The following is a 19,169-nucleotide window of genomic DNA, read 5'->3' as shown; positions in this document are numbered from 1 at the left end:
CGAAAACAAACGAAAATCAAAAAAAGGCAAATCAATAAAAGTGGGCAATAAAAATAGACGAAGTTCGCTTACGCTAATGTCGAATTTTGAAATTTAGTTATTCTCTCCTTTCTTTTGGGAAAGCGCTTTTACGCAAACGTTTAATAAAACGAACGATTAGCCAAAGGTGATAATAAAATTGATTCTAAAATTTTTGCCCATAGTCTGCTCACTCATGATTTTGGCAAAATATATTTCAAAATAACAGACAAAGAAAAAAATAAAAATGTTTACGTAAGATTTTATGTAAATTGTGTATCGACCAGAGGATAGCCAGCACAACTAGATTTGTTTGTCCGCAGTTTCGGTAAGCTTTTAATTGCAACGATTTCCACGCTTACTTGAATCTGTTAGAAATATTATTAGAAATGCTTTTAATACTTTCCGCTGCTACTTAAAACGAAAGATTACGCAATCCAGCGTATGTGGTTTTGTCTTATCATATCGTGAAAAGTGAATTCTATTATAAACGATCCATTACTAGAAAAACAGGCTAAAGCGTTACAGTCGGCGAAAGTCGATCCTTCAATACCACTACATACACTATTTGACTTAGTAGAACTCTTTGCCTATCTTCGTCATAAAGTACCGATAATCACCGCTTTCGACTACGCATATCCTTTTTTTTTAGGAAGACGAACTCGACACTAGAACTAACTTGTTCCAAATTTAATTGAATCATTCCTCTCCTTCAAAAAATTTATTATTCTTCATATATTCTTTTTATAAATTACCAGGAATGAATCTTTCTTATAAATGCTTACATTTCGCGGGAAGCTTTACATGAGAGAAGGGCCCAGAATTAGACCAATGTAGTAACGATATAGCTCAGGACCACTTTTTATCTCTAAATATTTAAAATTAGGTCTTATAAAAAAATATAAAAGTTCATTTTGTTTGTAAGAACCTTTACAATGGGAGAGGGTTCAAAAAAATGCTTCCATTTTATCCAAACATTCCGCATTCATTTAGTGTTCCGAGAAACACTAAGAAAAAGAATGTGTAAGCAAAAATCATCCACTGTGAGCAATTTTTAATCGCCCTCGGGCCAAAAGAAGTTTCCATACAAAATTTCGGCCGCTAAAATCCGCAGCCTATGAATAAAACAAAATATACTCCAACAGATAGCAGGCAGTCATATACCAGATGCCAGTTTGCCTAACTCATTGTACCATGTACCACAAGCGATGTAATGGTGTAAGAGAAAATGCCATGTTTTTAAGCAAACTGCCTTACCTTTGTAATGATCTTAATATTAATTTTCGGTTATATTCAATGTTTTCTTTGTTCCAGGTGACGGCACAGGATCCACCTACAACGCTGCAGGAATTTGCCCCACATGTCTCCGCAACTTGTAAAGCAGGCACGATGAATATTAAAGTGAAATTTGATGGCGCCTATACCGGGGCGGTACACGCTCGGGATTATCGTACCTCATCTTGTATGGCCATGGGCGACGGTTCAGATGCAATTGCTTTCAGTCTCAACTTGTTAGCAAAACAAGGTTCGACAGATTATTGCGGCGTCTTAGTTAGTAATGTGAGTGGAAATAACGTACGTAAACATTTTCATTACTAAACCGCATTAATTTGATATCAACACTTACGTATAATATGCATAACAAGCAAGTGCATACAAATAGATCCAACGTATATGCGATATATATATACACATATACAGTTTGTTCATTTATTAATTAGGTTGCTAGCTATTACGAATAAATTATGTATAAATCGACGAGAAAATTCGAAAGAATCTTTTACATCCTTGATGACAGACATTAAGGTTTACTCTTAAGGCTCTTAGCTAGAAATATATGGATACAAATTTTTGACGTGTCCTGTATCATAACAGATGGGCTTAGTTTGTTAACTATCTCTGACCAAAATTACTCTTCAAAGAATCCACGAACTTTTATTAACTTATCTTAAAATCTAATTTAACTTTAGCCTCTAACTGTAGCCGAAACTAAACGAATTCAGGATTAGGTATCGCACGATAAGTATATTAATATAACGCGTTTTACCTAAGACCTACCATATATGATGGTCGGTCCCTACGCATAGTATTTAAAAAGGCTTCTTTCAATGAAATGCTTTTCTAAACCATATACGATTTCACTATAAAACGATGAATATGAATACATCCCTGCGAATTCACCCTGGATATTATAATAATCAATATTATAATAGGTATAAAAATTACAATAGTAATAAACATATAAACCTTGTCTTATGCTTAGTGGGCGTTGAAGGGTGGACTTATTTATACAAATTTTGTTTTTTTTCATAATGTATGTAAGGTCTAAAAGAAAACTTCAGCACGAAATTCTGAATTGATTAAGCCATGTCTGTCCGTCTGTGTGTGTGTTGGCATTCTCCTAGTCTCAAAAATGAAGAAATCAAGTTAAAATTTGATACAAACATTGAAAGTTTTTGCCCGCAGGTTGGTATTAAAAATGGGCCAAATTGGCGACAGCAAAAGGCCACAGTGGAGCATAAACTGAACGCAACTCTGTTTTGTTTTAACAAAAATTTGTGGCATTTTATTCGTTAGTCAGAAAGTATAAAAGTTAGAAAGCTGAAATTTTCCACATTCACTTTACGAAACACTCTACTCTTTATGTGCAATAGCGGAAAAATCGGCCATGCCCACAGAAAGTCACAAGTGATTAAATTTTACTTTTTTCACTTTATTGAGAGCAATTTTCAAAACTATTTTGTGACATTCTTTATAAGAAGATATATTATCTGCGTAAAAATGGATTAAATCTAAAATGAACAGGGTAGGGCACGGCGATTAATTTGTTCTTATATTCTGATATGGGTATCAAATATAAGAAATTGAAGAGTAGAATGTGAAAAACATAAAATGGTGGGTATGGGATATTTGGCCCCCGCCGAGTATAAGTTGCTTACTCCTTTTTATTTATGTAATAATGAAATTTACCAAAAACGGTATCTATTTGCATTTGGAATATCTCCTCTTTTTAATTGAAAGCATCAAAAGTAATTTGATCTGGCTTTGAATTGGGAATTTACAACGTCAGTAGCCTTTATATCCGTTTGTTGCATTAAGGAGTGGCATATTTGGGCGAAAATTCTGAACCATATTTCAGCCGAAATGTAGTCGCAACTCAGCTGCTGATAACTTCTTTACTTTCCCTATTTCCCTCGCAAGAAAAATGGTTTGCCAAAGAAACAACTCTCGTGGGAACTTTACGTGGGAATATCACGCAGAAACGTTTCAATGTGCAAAAAGTGATAGCATCAAAAAGAACTTAACGAACGTAAATTTGCAACATATTTATTTAATCATTAATTGTGCACGAACTACTCATGCCATCGGTATGCCATCTTTGTATCGAACATGCAGGCGGTTTTGGCGAACATTTGAGCATCAGTTCAAATCAAAAATATATTGATGGGATGGAAACTTATACACAAAAATATGAAGCACAATATGAACAGGAAATGTTTGTGGCAACTTTCAGTTTCTTACATATATGTTTGCGACTATGACGATCCACAAAATATAGTCGTCAAATTGACAGGTTTTAATAAAAACGTATACCATATCTGGCGTATTCCAGAAATACAATTGACCTATATATCTACTGCACTAACTTATTACAAAGCAAAATATAATATCTAAGGATATCTACAGCCTTCTGCAGAATTTTTGAACTTAAAGTCACAAACCCATAAGTGTAGTCTTGTTGTTCTTGATGAAAGCTACACACAACTCCTTTCTACACATCAACTGGAATGCAATATTTCGAAAAAACACATTAGGTAAACTAATGAAGTCATATATTCCAATAAAAGCACACACAATATGATCACTGAGTAAGAAAGTTTAATTCATTTAACTCTTGCTTGTTTCATATATTTCGTGGTTAAGTAATCTCATTAGTGCTACTGACATTCTTGGGAATAATAGAAATTTCTCTAATTTTTACGTATCTGCGAGCGACGGAAAAAATCCAAAATTCCCTTCTGAACGAATATAATTTTGTCTCCTTTTGTACACAACTGGCGATGCTTGAACGTATATTAAATATCGAAAATTCAAAAAAGCAAAGAACAAAGTGAGACCCGATCCAGCTTTCTCTGTTCGTCCGTTTAGTTTTTGGATTCCTCTATCTCAAACATATTAAAAAGGAAAGCTTGGAAAAGGGGCATATATTCTTCATACAAATCCCCGAATTAAACTTCAACACGAACTTTCAAATACTACTTGGTCTTTCCCTTTCGAACGATTATAGGTGTCTGTACCTATAGTAGACATTTTTCACTGTTCTGGCTATTATGAAAGAAAAAAGAGCAAAGCCTTAAAAAAAGCAAAAAACCTCATCATAAACATTCTCCTTACCGATCTTATGAGCCTGTATCCGATTTTAGTCACAAAATGTACCGCAAAGATTTGCTTAAAGTAGTCCGAGAGGGTTAGTAGACTAACATTAAGCTGCGAACTAACAAAGCAGAGAAGGTGTTTGAGACTCGCCTTCGAATGCATATAATTTTGTTCATTTTTTTAGCGCTAGTTTGTGTGCACGTGCTTAGTTTTATATTTATTTTGCAGTTTAAAACGTTCTTAATTCGCAAGGTCGGTGATTGCTTAAGCAAGCAATTAAACAAAAATTCTCTTACGAGTCGTGAGATAATGAATTTACTTATTTAAAAAAAAAAAAATAAAAAAAAAAAAAAAAAAGAAAAAAAAGTAAAAATGGTTCATTTACTTACCTTAAAAAAATGTCTGCGTGCAATGTGCAAAGTTTTTATCGTAGCCTTTGGCTGTCATTTAATATGCTGATGATGCTTCATGTCCGGGTATTTGATGGATCGACTCTTGCAGGCATATACGTAAAGCATTCTTGCAAAGTACGACTTCAAAGATATCTGAAAGTAAATCAAAGTATTATCATCCTCTGGTATGCATACACATACATACTGCCATATATACATAGGTTACAAAAATACATATACAAAAAATGCAGCTTATAGGATATCCAACGTAATTTATTTTGTCTAACGTCCTCGCATATTCGCACCACAGCTTGGAACGTGTTATAGGTGTTGATGATGTTATTTATTAAGAACAGAAAAGCGTTCATAAAAGCTTATGGCGTTGTTAGGTTATTTGGTATTTTTCGCGAGCAACGTAATAGGCGTATATAGAAAATTTGTCATTTTCCCCTCACAGTACCGTCAAGCACAAAGCGTTGCGTACATGTCAATCAGAGAGAAAGAGCGATGGAGAGAGAAAACGGAGAAATCTAAAATAAAATAGCTGCCGCCAACATATGCGCATACAGACACTTTCGGTAATTACTACTAGAAAATTAGGTGCGCATTGCCTTTATGATTCGCTTTGTAACATAAAACAAAGTAATAAAGTAATAATAAAAAAAAAAATAAAAAAACAAGCAGAGATTTATTTTTACACTATCCATAGAGGGAGACTAGAGGAGTAAGCTTGAATGGATTTGAATTTGTTCATAGACACGCATTTCCCCATAAAGCCGACTTTACTTTTGTGTTTGCTTTAAGGCGAATATAACTTTTCTTATATTATTATTACTTTAAATTATTACTATTAACATAACGTGATTTTGCGATAGCTACGCAGCACCCGCATTCCCGTTAAAATTGTGAAGAAACGAGTTCCTCAGAAAAAATACAATTTCTTCGATAATTACTAGCAACTAAAGTCGGCATTCAATAGGAGAACAGTACCCAGAACAGCACAGCACTGATTAAAAAAAGAATTTGAGAATTTTTAACTTTAATATCAATATGTTGTTGGTAAAATGCTTCTCTTAGCCAAAAGTTTTTAATTTGTGTTAAACTTTTCCAATTTTTGAAATTTATGAAATTTAAAATTTTTCCAATTTTTGAAAAAAAAATCTGAAAACTAAAAATTCGCGAACGTCAATGATATTTTACCCTGGCTGAGCAATCATTCACCGCAGACTGTTGACTGAAACACTGCATAAGAATACTCACTAAAATGACTAACCACTTCCTCTCTCGCATCTATAAATGAATTTTACGCGAAATTAGGGGCGGGGACGAAGGCACCGACTTTGCAAATTTTTGACGTGTGAAAAACAGAAATGATGTCAGAGATATTTCTTCCGAGCAATCTTTCAAGACTAAATGAATTTTGCGAATCAATGTCCGTCCTGGCCATTTGTAATATCTTCAATTTCTGACAGATTGGTCAGAAGTGGTGATAAATTTAGGCTGCTTTTCTCGAATATGTACTTAACTATCGCTAAGAAACGTTCAGCTCCGTAAACCCAATACTTTTCATTCAACCCAAAAAACAACTAACCAGTAAGAGCTAAAGACGTAGCTTTGTTGGATATCAACATGCGTTACGCAACAGTATTATGAAACTCCTATTCACACTTCATCCAAGATTACTTCGTTCAACTTTGATCGTTCATTTTAAAAGTAGCTCCATCCACACAGAGATTCAGTAAACAAAGTAACTCCGTTGAAATCCTCATAGCTCTTTCTTAATTAATATTCTTAATAAACTCAAAAAATGATGCGAGCCTTCGATGTTAAGTTGCTTTAATCAATTTTTGGATCTAACTATAGATATTATGATATATACACACAAACATATATATATAAATATATGTAAAATGTAGCTAAATTTTAGTTTTCTTCAATATGCCTTCGGTTTCTTCAAATTTCACATATTTTTATTTAATTGACTTGATTCGAATTCGTAAACAAAGTTTGGCGAAAAACATAAACAACTTCATGTTAGGCTTGGTTTCGTTAGTTATTTATGGTTTACTAGTATTATATGCCATTTTGCCAAGCATATGATGTAGAGAGTTGCTACAGTTTGTACACATTTCATACGTGAAATAACAAAGATTAAAACACTAACACAAGCGCAAATGCATGCAAACCCATATACAAACAGATAACAGCTTAAAGAGTTGAGCTAATGACCTTGTGAATAAATCACATAGCGACGCTTAACACAAAAAAAAAAAAAAGAAAAAACAACTACGAGTTCGTTTTCTAAGTCTTTTGAATTATCTTCAAATATATATATATACGAACAATAAATACATTTTGATATTTATGTAGTCACCTTAAAAAGATTTTAAAAAAGCAAAATCCTAATATAACGCCAAACGAATAATAACTAAGAGAACCCCATACACTTTCTAAGACAAATTTTCGATACGATTCAGGAATAAAAAATCATTTAATTTTAAATTTAACCATTATAAGCAAATAATATAACCGCTCAGAAATTTTTAATATCGATTTTTATAAGGCCTTAGTGAATAGTAAGGAAAGACTTTAAATTGTTATCTGCTCTAGTTGTCTTTTTAAGCAAATCCTGCTCCTTATTTTCCTGCGATCAGTATACTTCCTTCCTTTCCTATTTTTATAATTGGTGTCCCGAATAGTAATGCTTTCCCAAACTTCGACTTTCTACAGCGAGTTCGTTTCTTCTGAATTTCTAAAATATAGAAACTGACGGACGGATAGACCAGACTAAATTAATTCATAATCGAATTGTAAATTTGCCAATCGGTAATAAAGTTCTATAATTGGTGACCCTCCCGAGCATTGGGTTGATGTGAGATAACCTTGCTGGTCCCTTCTTATCATCCTGAGGGACTTCGTAGCGATAGTTTCGGCTCGTTATTTGAAGTCACGAGTTCAGTGCGCCACCACAGAAGAAACTGTGTCAGGCGTTGTTGTGTTGTGGATTATTTAAAAATATAAAAAATACAAGGAAAATTACCTAAATTGGTAATAAATATATTTTGATTCCTATGTGCATTAGCCTATGCATAAATGCTTAAGAAATTTGCGTGAGATGTAGTTTACGCAAATACATGTCTCTCGACGGCTATATGTTAATTAAAAGCCGCCACACCTAGTCAAAGTCAAATTTCAAACTGTGTGACTTATAATTGCGTGTACTTGAAACAAATTTCGCTAACAATAAATATTGAGGAACACTAAGTAACGACATTTTTTTAGCCGCTGACTAATAAAGAATTTATTTCAGAGGAAATTTACTTAAAACGCTTTCTAGCAAAACACTTAACTAAATATGAGAATTGTTTTCTAATGTCGTTAAAAACGCGCTATAAAAATATGTAAATAAACAATTTCATCACTTTTCTTTTCTTTTGGTTCTGTCGAGTTAATCGAGCCATCACGTCAGGCATTCTCAATTAGTAGAGAGATGTGTAATTTATGCCGACATTATTCATTAATTCTTTATTTTCAAGAGGGCAAAATTCGGGCACTTACGATGGGCTTCGCTTTTTTATATTTGTCAAAAAATTCACAACATGTAAAATATATAGAAGCTCTACAAAGGGATAACAAAGCTCCGTACAAAGTTGTGCATCGAGAGCAGTTTGCGAGATATTTGCTACCAGTGCAAGTCAAATTGCGGCTTTAATTAATTGCGCAGAACATTTGTAATAACCATAGGGGTCACGCATAACCTCAAAATGAATTAATTAGCGTTCACAACTCTTTTGATGCGGTCTTACATTAAAATTTATCATATTTTCGCTACAGATTTCGGGTTCGTTTTCGAAATTCACTTCGCATGTACTCGCACTTTCGCGGGCAGTAAAAATTTCAATCCCATTCGAAAATTACCAGTCAATATATTTTAAAATAAGTTGTGGTATCCGAAATCTCATTAAAATTCCATTGCGTCCAGGGTGACGCGGATCCCATTTTCCAAATAATTATTATTAATATTATATATAAAATTAAATAAAAATAATTGACTTGACTAAATCCATTTTCACGCATATGATAAATCCATTTCGCAATTAAATCGTATTTCATCCCTTTAAAGAGTAGTCAATGTTGGAAGACGTTTTGAGAGACATTTTGACTTTGAAACTAAGCGTTCTACCTATTATTAGGAGACCGGGTGTGATCCCCGCACCTTTTTCACCAATCAACATATTCAACTACTACGGACTCTTAATTTATTTCCACAAGTGTTAAATGCGGATGTTTTCGTCTGGCTACTAAGACAAACAAAATTTACGATTTCTTCAAGGCAGAGTGGTTAGGAAGGTTAACAGTTTTTCGCTGCAGGCTAAAGTATTCCCTAAGCATTCCCTAAGATTTTTACGACGACATTATTCATCAATCGCCAATCAATTGCCATTGGTTCGAGACTTTGCCTCAGGCTAACGCATAAGTAGTAAAGAATTCGAATCGAATCGGTTTTGCATTTAAAGTTTATACATAAAAAATAGATTTATAAATACTTAAGCTTTGAAATCCACTTAAGCTCAGCTACGAATTTATGCATAAATCTAAGAGATAATCGGAAACGCGTAGCCTTGCAGATTAGAATTCATAGATTCGTTTCGTTCTTCCAACGCATGCTCATCCATTAGCAACCTGTCATCTCCACGAATTTAAGCTACAAAGTATGTAAATATGTGTGACATGTATGCAAATATGTACATCGCAAAATCGTAATGTATGCCTCTGTGGAATTTTCTTAGTGTTATTTCTTCGCTTGACATTTTTATTTTTAACTTTATTTCCTAAAGTATGCTATTACTAGCATACGTGATCAGGATGGATGACAGCAAGCATTTCATGCATTTTTTTTTTTTTTTTTGATCATATAGGAAATGAAACGTTATCTCCGCTCATCCAAAAAAAATGAAACTACATAAGTATCTGGTACATATCTACATAAGCGTACAGTGTAAAAGTTTTCACTTTTTCCAAACATAACGGCATACCGTTCATTGACTTGAATGCTTGCTTTATTTTAGGTTTGGCTTGCATAAATATATGTATGTAGGAGTGTGGAAGCGATCGCGTGTTACCAAACGAACAAGATATCAAACACTTGAAATGTAGCTCGCAAGGGACGTGTATAAGTAAAAATTTAAAGTTTAGAAAAGTTGACAACCAGAGAAAAACCTTGCCAGAGCTACCGCCTAAGCTAGTAATTAACATACAAGCTCTTCGTCGATAACTGCATCATTTTTAAAATTAAAAAATATTCATTTACTTATGTTTATCAGTTTGGGGAAAAAGTATTGCGAGATTTCTTCTATCACTCTTTCTATATATTCAAAATTGATTTGATTGAATTGATTACGTAACGGTAATTATCATCCATGGCCTTTTCCCGTTTTTCGAGAAGCTTCCATTCACGATTTATGCATCAAGAACTTGACCAACAGAGTTTCAGATAACTCTGTTGAAACTAGCTTTAGACTATCAAGAGTGTTCTCCAGATATCGAACCAAGCCAGAGTGCGCAAAATATCGACTGCACGTCCGCTGGATGTATCAAAGCTTCGCAGACAAGTTCTTGGTGGTGTTTTGCGTGGCGTTACAATCGCTTATTACAATCTGGGTAAATGCTATACAATAGTAGATCGTTTGACCCGATTCTGGAATCTCATGATGCGCTTTTTTTCGAATCCCAGCAAATACACCACACAGGGCGTGAAATCCAGCTTTGGTAACGAATTTTCCGCGTATTATTGCCGTATGTGTGATCCATGGCTCAATGGCGAAGATCCGCTGGCAGAACCTCGCCTACAACTTAATGAGTGTTGCTCGACATATGACGTTAAACACCGTTTTAATAACAAAAGTCTCTCAATGCTTTTCCTCCAAACATTACAAAGCATCCTTTTTCATTTTGCTTTTGTGAATTTATTATTATTTTTTTGCTTTTTTGTTATTTTTGTTCTATTTGAAACAGCGCTCCGAGGAACGATCCATTCAGTTAGCCGTACGAGTGCACAAAACGCTGGAATTGGCTGATGATAAATTTTATGTAATCACCTGCGGGAAATCTGGTTTTGGTCGGTAAGAGTAATCAACATTTTTTTTCTTTTTCCAACAAAATTTCCCTTCACTACAAGCCAAAATCTTTTGGCTTTGGGTTAACTTTCAAAAAAACTAAATCGATAGTGAAACAAAATTCCTTAATAGTAATAATGTTTTTCAAAAGTTGTACATGAGAATTTGTATGAATTATCTCTCTTCACACTACCTGCGCAAAATTGCTGAATGAATCAATAATACGATTTGATGATGATTATTCTTACATACAAACATACACATCATTATTAGTCTTGCTAGTAATTAAAAATGAAATTATTAAATAATCATATAAAAAATGTAATAACAGCAAAAATGCTTTTAGTTGGGAACTTTACGCTCTGTTAAATCGTAATATGAAAAAAAAAAACAAGTAAGAAAATTATATTCGGTCGTGACCGAATATTTTATATCCATCATCATGATCCTAAAAAAAAAAAAAAAAACGACCAGAGCTAAGTTTTTTGTTTCTATAATATTCGGTGGGCATGGCTAAGAACTAAAAGTGGACGTTTATGTTGTGTATGTGTTGTTTTTCCTGAGTAACAATCAAAAACCACAAAAAGCAAAGGTGTTCACAATCTTTCTTATATAGGACGTGTTGTAGGCGTGTTCTTCGAAAAGGTTGGGTTCTTCTCAAATACTCGTGCAAGTTTTTAGGCGATATTCTTCTTTTTACGAACGGGAGATACCACGCATTTGCGCAGACGGACAGATGAAAGGACGGACATGCCTTGGTGCATTCCAAGTTGATGACTAGCCAAGAGTATATATAACTTACAGGGTTTTTAAAGCTTTTTTCCGCGCGTTACGGTCAGATAGTGCAAAAAAAAAAAATGAAGCTGTAACACACTATTAAATTGAGTAGGCATGGCCGATTAGAGTAGAGCATCGTCGATAGGATATTTGTCCAAACGTTTGCAGATTGATCTGTTTAGTTAGTAGATCTAGTTTATGAGTAATGGGAAAAAAAGCGATTGAAAAACCAAGATGCTCTCAGTTTACGTGGTGCTGTGGGCGTGTCCTTCGAACGATTTGGCCTAGTTTGAACAGCAACCTGCATGCATGAACTTCCAATATATCTGCCAACTTAGAAGTCAATAAATTCACTTTTATGACCAGGGGAATGTTAACAACAGACGGACACGAGGTCAAACGGACAAACTGTTGCAAACGAAAAGCCAAATTTAGTGCACCGTAATTTTTCGCAGTGATTGGCATAAATATAAGCTTGCTTCGATGATACAATTATATATGAATATGTTCAAAGGTATGTGCGTACATATTTGGCATGTTAATTAAATAAAGTGCTTCTTTTTTTTTTTAATAAGTAGTCGTATAGGCGATACTCTCTGTGTGTGCAATTATAGTGATAGTTAGAAAGGTGCATAGATAGAGCAGGGAGCAGGAAGAAAGTATGTAATATATAATTAATTACGTTGTAAGCGTGGTATTTAATTATCTCTTCACATTACACTCAGTGAGGGATTTCATGAGAGCTAACAACTAACGAACTAAACGGATAGCCGCGTAAACATACTAATCCCGCTTGTAGTCTAAATGTGAATAAAAATTTATCAGCAACGAAGATGCGTAACATATCGGTCAATAAATACCGGGATTGATACATAGATTCCGTCTTTTGGTAAAAAAACTTACAATATTTAATAAGGAAGCCGAACCTCAAACAACCCTAGTTGAATTCTAATGTCGTTTCGATCATATGTGTTGCGTAAGACGGGTCTTAGTAAGAACCGAAAAATTCAAATTTCTTGTGCGGATTAAGCATTGCATTCCGATAGAAAAAAAAGCTATTTGAAACTCTGAATTGGCTTTTTCTTCTTGATTAAAAACCACGTCGTAAGAACACGGAATATACGGACCCAAATGGACCCAAAATAAGATGATTACTTCACAATATTCTACAAGTATTCCAAAAATTACGTGATATCTTAAAGTTATCAAATCATATAGTAACCGATATCTTAAAGTTATCAGAAGGCAGCGGCACACATTGTTTTGGCACCATAAGAAAGCTGCTCTTCAATTAAGTATTGCATTTACTCGAAATGAAACAAGCTCATCAACACATTAGTGTTTCGAAGCACCATTCGTGGCTATTTAAAGGCAATGAAAAAAAAGGATTTTGTGACGATGGATAAAACATGCGCCCACCGCCACTTTCTGGAATCGATCCGGCAATCCGCTGAATAGAAGCGCCAAGATTACGGTCCCCAAATCGTGGGATGCGCATGATATTCTATTTATCGACAACTTTGAAGAACAAAACGCCGCGAATTGCGGGCGTTTCAGATTCGAAGACGAGGAAATTGTCAAAAAAATTACCGTAAATGACGAAGAGAAACCATTGTATGGAGACAACGCACCGTGTCATAACTCGATGTCCATAATAGCAAAATTACATGAATTGACGTGCCCCACCAACCGAATTATCCGAATATATCCTTTAGGGAATAGTATCTCTCGCCACAAAGGGCAAAAAATATTTTTTATAAAATGATGAAATCATTGCGAAAACTGAAGCGTACTTTGAATGTCTTGATATATCGTTCTAGAAAAATTATTGGAATGTTAACGCGACGTGAGGCTGACTAGATATCATTCTTGAAGGAAACTGTGTTTATCTAAAGAATATTTTGACTCAGAACGTATTGATCAGTGCAGTACTTCTGCTGCCATGAATGTCAGTGGATGCGTTCTTTGACAATAGCTCCTAAGATCACAGTGGCTATGTATACAGTAATTGATACAATAATGAATGGATGAAAATGAGAAATTCAACCATGTGGCACAATTTAAAAATCAGCATGACGACCGCAGCAAGACTGAACGTACAGTTGTTTTCATCTTGCTTATAAGTTAAGAATCATTACTCAGGGCATTTGACGAAAGAATTTTAAGGTCCGTTCAATGTTATTTCGCTTGAAATGGTTTACCTTTATCATACCCTTTGACTTATTTTTTTTTTTTTTATGTTTTAACTTCTATATGTAGCGGCGCAGTAAGGGTGATCTGCAATTGTTTTGTGAAAACTATTGCGCTTCTATCAGATGGCAATCTTTGGTCCCTTTCCCTTTCCTATAAAAAATTAATCTTTATTTGTAACAAAGTCTAGTCTTGTAACATTTTATATTGAGAGATGACTTATGATAGTAATGCGTTATAGAAATTAAGTGTTGCAAATTTCGACTGTCTTTGGGCCATATCCCATATATATGAACATCTATTTATAAACAAGAATTTTTGTTTTTTTTTTTTAACACAAAAATAAATTGGTCCAAGAGTGTGTAGGGTATTTTATGACAACTTTCTCCCGTCTATAACGTTTTTAATTGCCTCAAAGCAAATTGATAAAAATAATCACAAGGTGACATTATCACGTAAGATCATGTGCGCTGCTTTTAAGTTATTTGGGAATGGAATTTGACCTCTTATGGCACCTTACTCGCAATTTCCAATTATAAAATTGCCGAAAAGAGTGAACGGGGAGATTAAAGATGATTAAAGTTTAGAAAGTCATACGAATGACAAATTTATAATTTATGTACGTATCGTATATCATCTTAAGTGAAGTTCTAAGCCTTACCAACGAGATAATAAAACTGCTTTACTTCGTCCATCAGTAGTGAAGTAGTGAATATTACCAAGTCCAATATGTTTATGTCAATATGTTATATGTGCATGTACGCCCGTAAACATAAATTAAGGTTAACGCTGCCGTTGCATTGTATGCAATCGCACTCCTTCTCCTTCTATTGTATGTTAGTTTTTATGTATTGACATAAATATTCATGTCTGCTTCATTAATTGCATATTTATATATAAACATATATGTGCATAACTATTGCAGCAACAATTGTAATTGTTAATACATTTACACAAATTCGTTACCCTGATTCGAAACGAGTCCAACTAACAGTTGTTCAGTCTTATAACAGAAACATTAAAATTTATTTTGTTGGTTTGTTTTTTTTTTTTTTTTTTAGTTTTATTTAGAAGTTGGTCTACCTGCTGTAGTCAGCTAAGAGAGGCGGAGAGAAAGGGAAGTTGTGCTTGTTATATAAAATAGTTTAAAAAATATTGATCCTGATATATAATCAAGCTTGGTCTGTCCTAAATAGATTGACTTGTTATATAATAGGTTGGAGGCAAAGTTCTGTCGTATTTTAAATTTGTTATAACCTAACTTTTCTGCAAATTTTCGACTTGTTAAATGTGGATTATTTTCCAACATTGATCGGAAAACTTCGTTACCGATCTTGGATGGTCGTCCACATCGATCACTTTCTTGGAGGCTCAGATCCCCGGAACGAAATTGGCTAAACCAATTTTGACAGCTACAAACATTAACAACATGTTTTCCAACTATCGGACATAAATTTTTACATACAGCCGATGCGTTGCTTCCTTTTGAAATCCATACAAAATATAGTGTCGTAACTACACTTCATCTACTGACATGTTTTTCACTTTAAATATCACAAGTAAATAGTGAACGGTAAAGAAAAACTTCTTTTATCTTATATAGCAGCTAAAAAAACAAAAGCCAATTGTTTTTTTTATTTACTAGAGGAAATACTTGCCTATTGAAAATACGACAGAACTTTCCCTCCAACCTATTAGATATGAATCTTAACATCCTAAAGTTCGAATCATCTTTACACTAAAACATAATAACTGTTAGCAGACGATAGAAAGTAATTCAATTCTTTTATTTCATTGTCATATCAGATTAAGAAATAAGCTGTAAAAATTCCATCAAATTTGTGAAGAGTCTTTGCCAAAGTCGACCTCTCCATACATTTTATACAATATAATCCAACTTAACCTAGGTTAAGAATTGTGTGAATTAAATTTGGAGAGCAATAAATTTATAGTGAAGATAACGTGCGCGAGACAACAAATTGCACTACATGTTTCAGATATGCTCTATACGACGGCTTAAAAAATTTCCAATTGCAAAGCGGTATTCATTACATAAAGCATTCACCGCATTTAGAAGACATTGCCTAGGAGGATAAAATACTCTGATCGGCAAAGCGTAGGGAGTTCTTTGCCTGCATTGCTATATTTTTGCTTACTTTATAAGAGCGAACATTGTGTCTTCCGTTGCACCGTTTTTTCTAACTAAGGGCTGCCGCGAGCACATAAAATTAAATTCTATTTCAAATATTGCAGTATATCTTGACTCGTAATAGAAATGGTTTATAAAATTTTTTTACAAGCGAACGGGTGTCCAAGATTTACTCCAAGCATAGCAGCTTTCTAGACCCCATGAACGGGGACGCCCCTGGGCTATTGCAATACTCTAACCAAAGAATAATTTTTAAACAAGTTTTTCCTGAAACCTGATTATCAGGCACAGAATTGGATGCATTTTCAAATATGCCAAAGTATTTCAACTTGCAGCGAATGTCAATCTAAAAGATGGGAAATGTACTTATGTCTATTTAGGTAAACATCTGAGATTCCCCCCAAGACCTACGTAGCTTCTCTCTAAGCAGCAGCCACAAGCACCTACGTAGATGCAATGCTCTAATCAACGAACAGTGAGCTGTTATTTGTCTCTAGCTAGGTTTTTGCTTGCTTTCTTCTCGTCTCATCTATAAGTATGACATCGATAACCACTTTTACATCAGTACGAGCGAAAATGTTTACGAATTTTTGGTTAAAACTGTGCTACCGTACACGAACAGGATTAAACGTAGTTTTAAGTAGTTCAAAGGCTAACGGATATTGATCTGGAAGTTGAATATATTCTGCAACCGTATAAAAGCATATCTAGGTGAGCAGGTATCCAAATAAGTAAATATCCAAGAGGCTTATGTTATCCAAATCTTAGGTAAGCTACGCCAATGCTCTTGAAAACTAAGAAATCGGTTGTTTGCCTGCCTAAGTCTTTCACATATTTTGCCAGTATGAACCATATCATGGCATTACATGGTATTTTTTAGCGGTGGCTGCCACGAACAAATGATACTAGATATGTATTTTTAAATATTTAATCTAAGTGCCTTCTCCGTTAGATATGGACGTCAACCGTTCTCGCAAAGAATCTATGCATTCTTCGTTAAATTTATGAAAAAGAAAAAATATACCCTTTGACCACTTTAGTCAAATGCGACGAATTAGGAATTTAATGAAAGAGATGATATCTCGTGAAGTGAATACTGTTTTCTTTGGTTATTGTTTTTTTTTTTTTTAGGGCTGGGCGTTTTCAATTGATATGCACGGTATTAATATATAAAGTAAAACTAAGCATAACTTAATGCATACTTTTGTTTTCTATGTGCTTGACAGGGATGACAATGCTCATGTCATATTAAAATTCTTGGAGGATGAAAGACGTGTTCGAGAAACAGTACAGGGACGTGAGTACAGAATTCGTGCTGAGTTTACTAAACCAAACGGTATACATTTTATCGCTGGAAGAGAGCTATTAAATAACATTTATATTATTTTCTTCTTTAACAGGAACGCATGGTATACGTGTTGGCAATTGTTTTGCTTTTGATAGGAAAAATTTGAGTATACCTCTCATCGATGAAAGAGGGTAAGAAAGAAAAGCTTTTGTAAATAATTGTTGATTCAAAAGCTTATTATTTTGTTATTGCTTGTCCCAAAAGATGTCCGACCGATCCTAACATAATTACACGTTTTATTCCCGCTTCCGAGGGGAACTATGCTGAAGCATTATTATTTTCTATGTTTCGATTCCCTGACGGTAAGTAATCTTCAAGATATATTTTGTTGTTAAATTAGTTTCTAAAAAAGCTGTATTTCCTCCAGAGTCCGAAGTGCATTTGCAATGTGATGTAATACAGTGTAATGGTCGTTGTATAGACGACGAAGATTGCAGTCAAATTGCTTTAGCTGGTGCGGGTGGTTTTACCAAAGGCTCCGGCGGACGGAAAGTCGGTCCAAATGAAGAAGGTTCTAGCATTGCGGGGACTACGGTATTCGTAGTTGATCCGGAAAAAGCTCCACGTAAGTAAACAAAAAAAATAAATAATAATAATAAAAATTATAAATAATCTAAAAAAAAAAAAAAAAAAACAAATTGAATGCATTCGTCTTCAGTAATTTCTGGCAACTGTGAGGATGGTGTACGACCGGCTTGGCTATTATGGTTAACTATTACCTTGGGTGTATTGTTCCTTATAATGTTATTAATGAACATATTCTTATGCACGGCTATGAGCTGTAGTTGCGCCAATACTGAGGTATGAACTAAACGTGAACACATACACGTTCAAAGCATTTATTTATTTAAAAAAATTGTTGTGCAGATTATTGAAAAGGACCCTTCGGTTGTGGAGGAATATGACCCTTACAGAAGTTGGCACGGCAGTCAATATGGTTCCCGTTATTCTCTGCATGGTCGCGATGCCCATAAAGGATATACCAGCGGTGGCTCGACTATACACTCAAATAGGTCTGACAGATATTAAGATAACTTAGTTATTATATAAAAATTACATATACAAACACACACACACACACACACATACACACGCATACACGCATACGCGCATACACGTATACACGCCGAAACACGCATCTATATACATATATATATATATATATATATGTATGAGAACTTTTGGTTTTGTCTTTTCTGTAATGTTCACCTCTTTGTTTTATATCTAAACGTAAAAATTGTTAGACCGCATGTTTTTTTTTTTTTTAAACCTATTGCCCAACACGTATTTCTATGTTTACCGTTACGGAGCATATTAATTTCATTATTTAAGTTGTAATGCATCGGAGGTCTCGCAAAGTAATTCTGCTTGATATCCCGGCGACGTTCATACGCCTGACTGTACGAATGTGATGACTAAACCTTTAAATTTTTTTTATACACTTTTATGTTTTCCCATCAGGTTAATACTAACTGCATTCCCTTAGTTAGTAATAATGTGAATCCGTCCAACAATTCAATTGCATATGTTGTACTTTAAGTACTTAATCTTGCCTTTTTTGATTGCAAATTACTCCAGCTGTAGGGGAGGATTCAACGGCCATTAGCTGGGGAGCGTGATTGGTGGCCAGTTGGATTACATTTATTTTTAATGCTTTTTCACTGCAATTTTGCAAATTGTTGCACGTAACGCAAAGTTTACTCAAGGTCGTTTATTTTTTTTACTAATTTTACCTGATGAAAAAAAGGCTGAATACTTTTTTTAAAAGCATGATATGTATAAAATTTAATATGTCTCTGGCG

At 34.3% G+C, this 19,169-nt stretch overlaps 1 protein-coding gene across 4 annotated transcripts in view; it reads left to right on the top strand.

The window, feature by feature from the left end:
* LOC119638709 overlaps positions 1-19,169 on the top strand; it is a 31,179-nt gene that overhangs the window by 9,703 nt on the left and 2,307 nt on the right. For 3 of the 4 annotated variants that reach the window (XM_038035654.1, XM_038035653.1, XM_038035655.1), the window contains 8 exons: positions 1,333-1,593; positions 10,803-10,909; positions 17,246-17,355; positions 17,420-17,498; positions 17,572-17,669; positions 17,735-17,932; positions 18,026-18,168; positions 18,235-18,380. In XM_038035654.1, the coding sequence (XP_037891582.1) occupies positions 1,333-1,593; positions 10,803-10,909; positions 17,246-17,355; positions 17,420-17,498; positions 17,572-17,669; positions 17,735-17,932; positions 18,026-18,168; positions 18,235-18,380 (1,142 nt within the window). The remainder of the gene's footprint in view (positions 1-1,332; positions 1,594-10,802; positions 10,910-17,245; positions 17,356-17,419; positions 17,499-17,571; positions 17,670-17,734; positions 17,933-18,025; positions 18,169-18,234; positions 18,381-19,169) is intronic. The other variant, XM_038035656.1, reaches the window with a different exon arrangement.

This window comes from Glossina fuscipes, unplaced genomic scaffold, assembly GCF_014805625.2.
Source record: "Glossina fuscipes isolate IAEA_lab_2018 unplaced genomic scaffold, Yale_Gfus_2 109, whole genome shotgun sequence".
Classification (NCBI taxonomy): Eukaryota; Metazoa; Arthropoda; class Insecta; order Diptera; family Glossinidae; genus Glossina; species Glossina fuscipes.
Note: the sequence above shows the minus strand (reverse complement) of the source record. Positions and strands in the feature narration are given on the sequence as shown.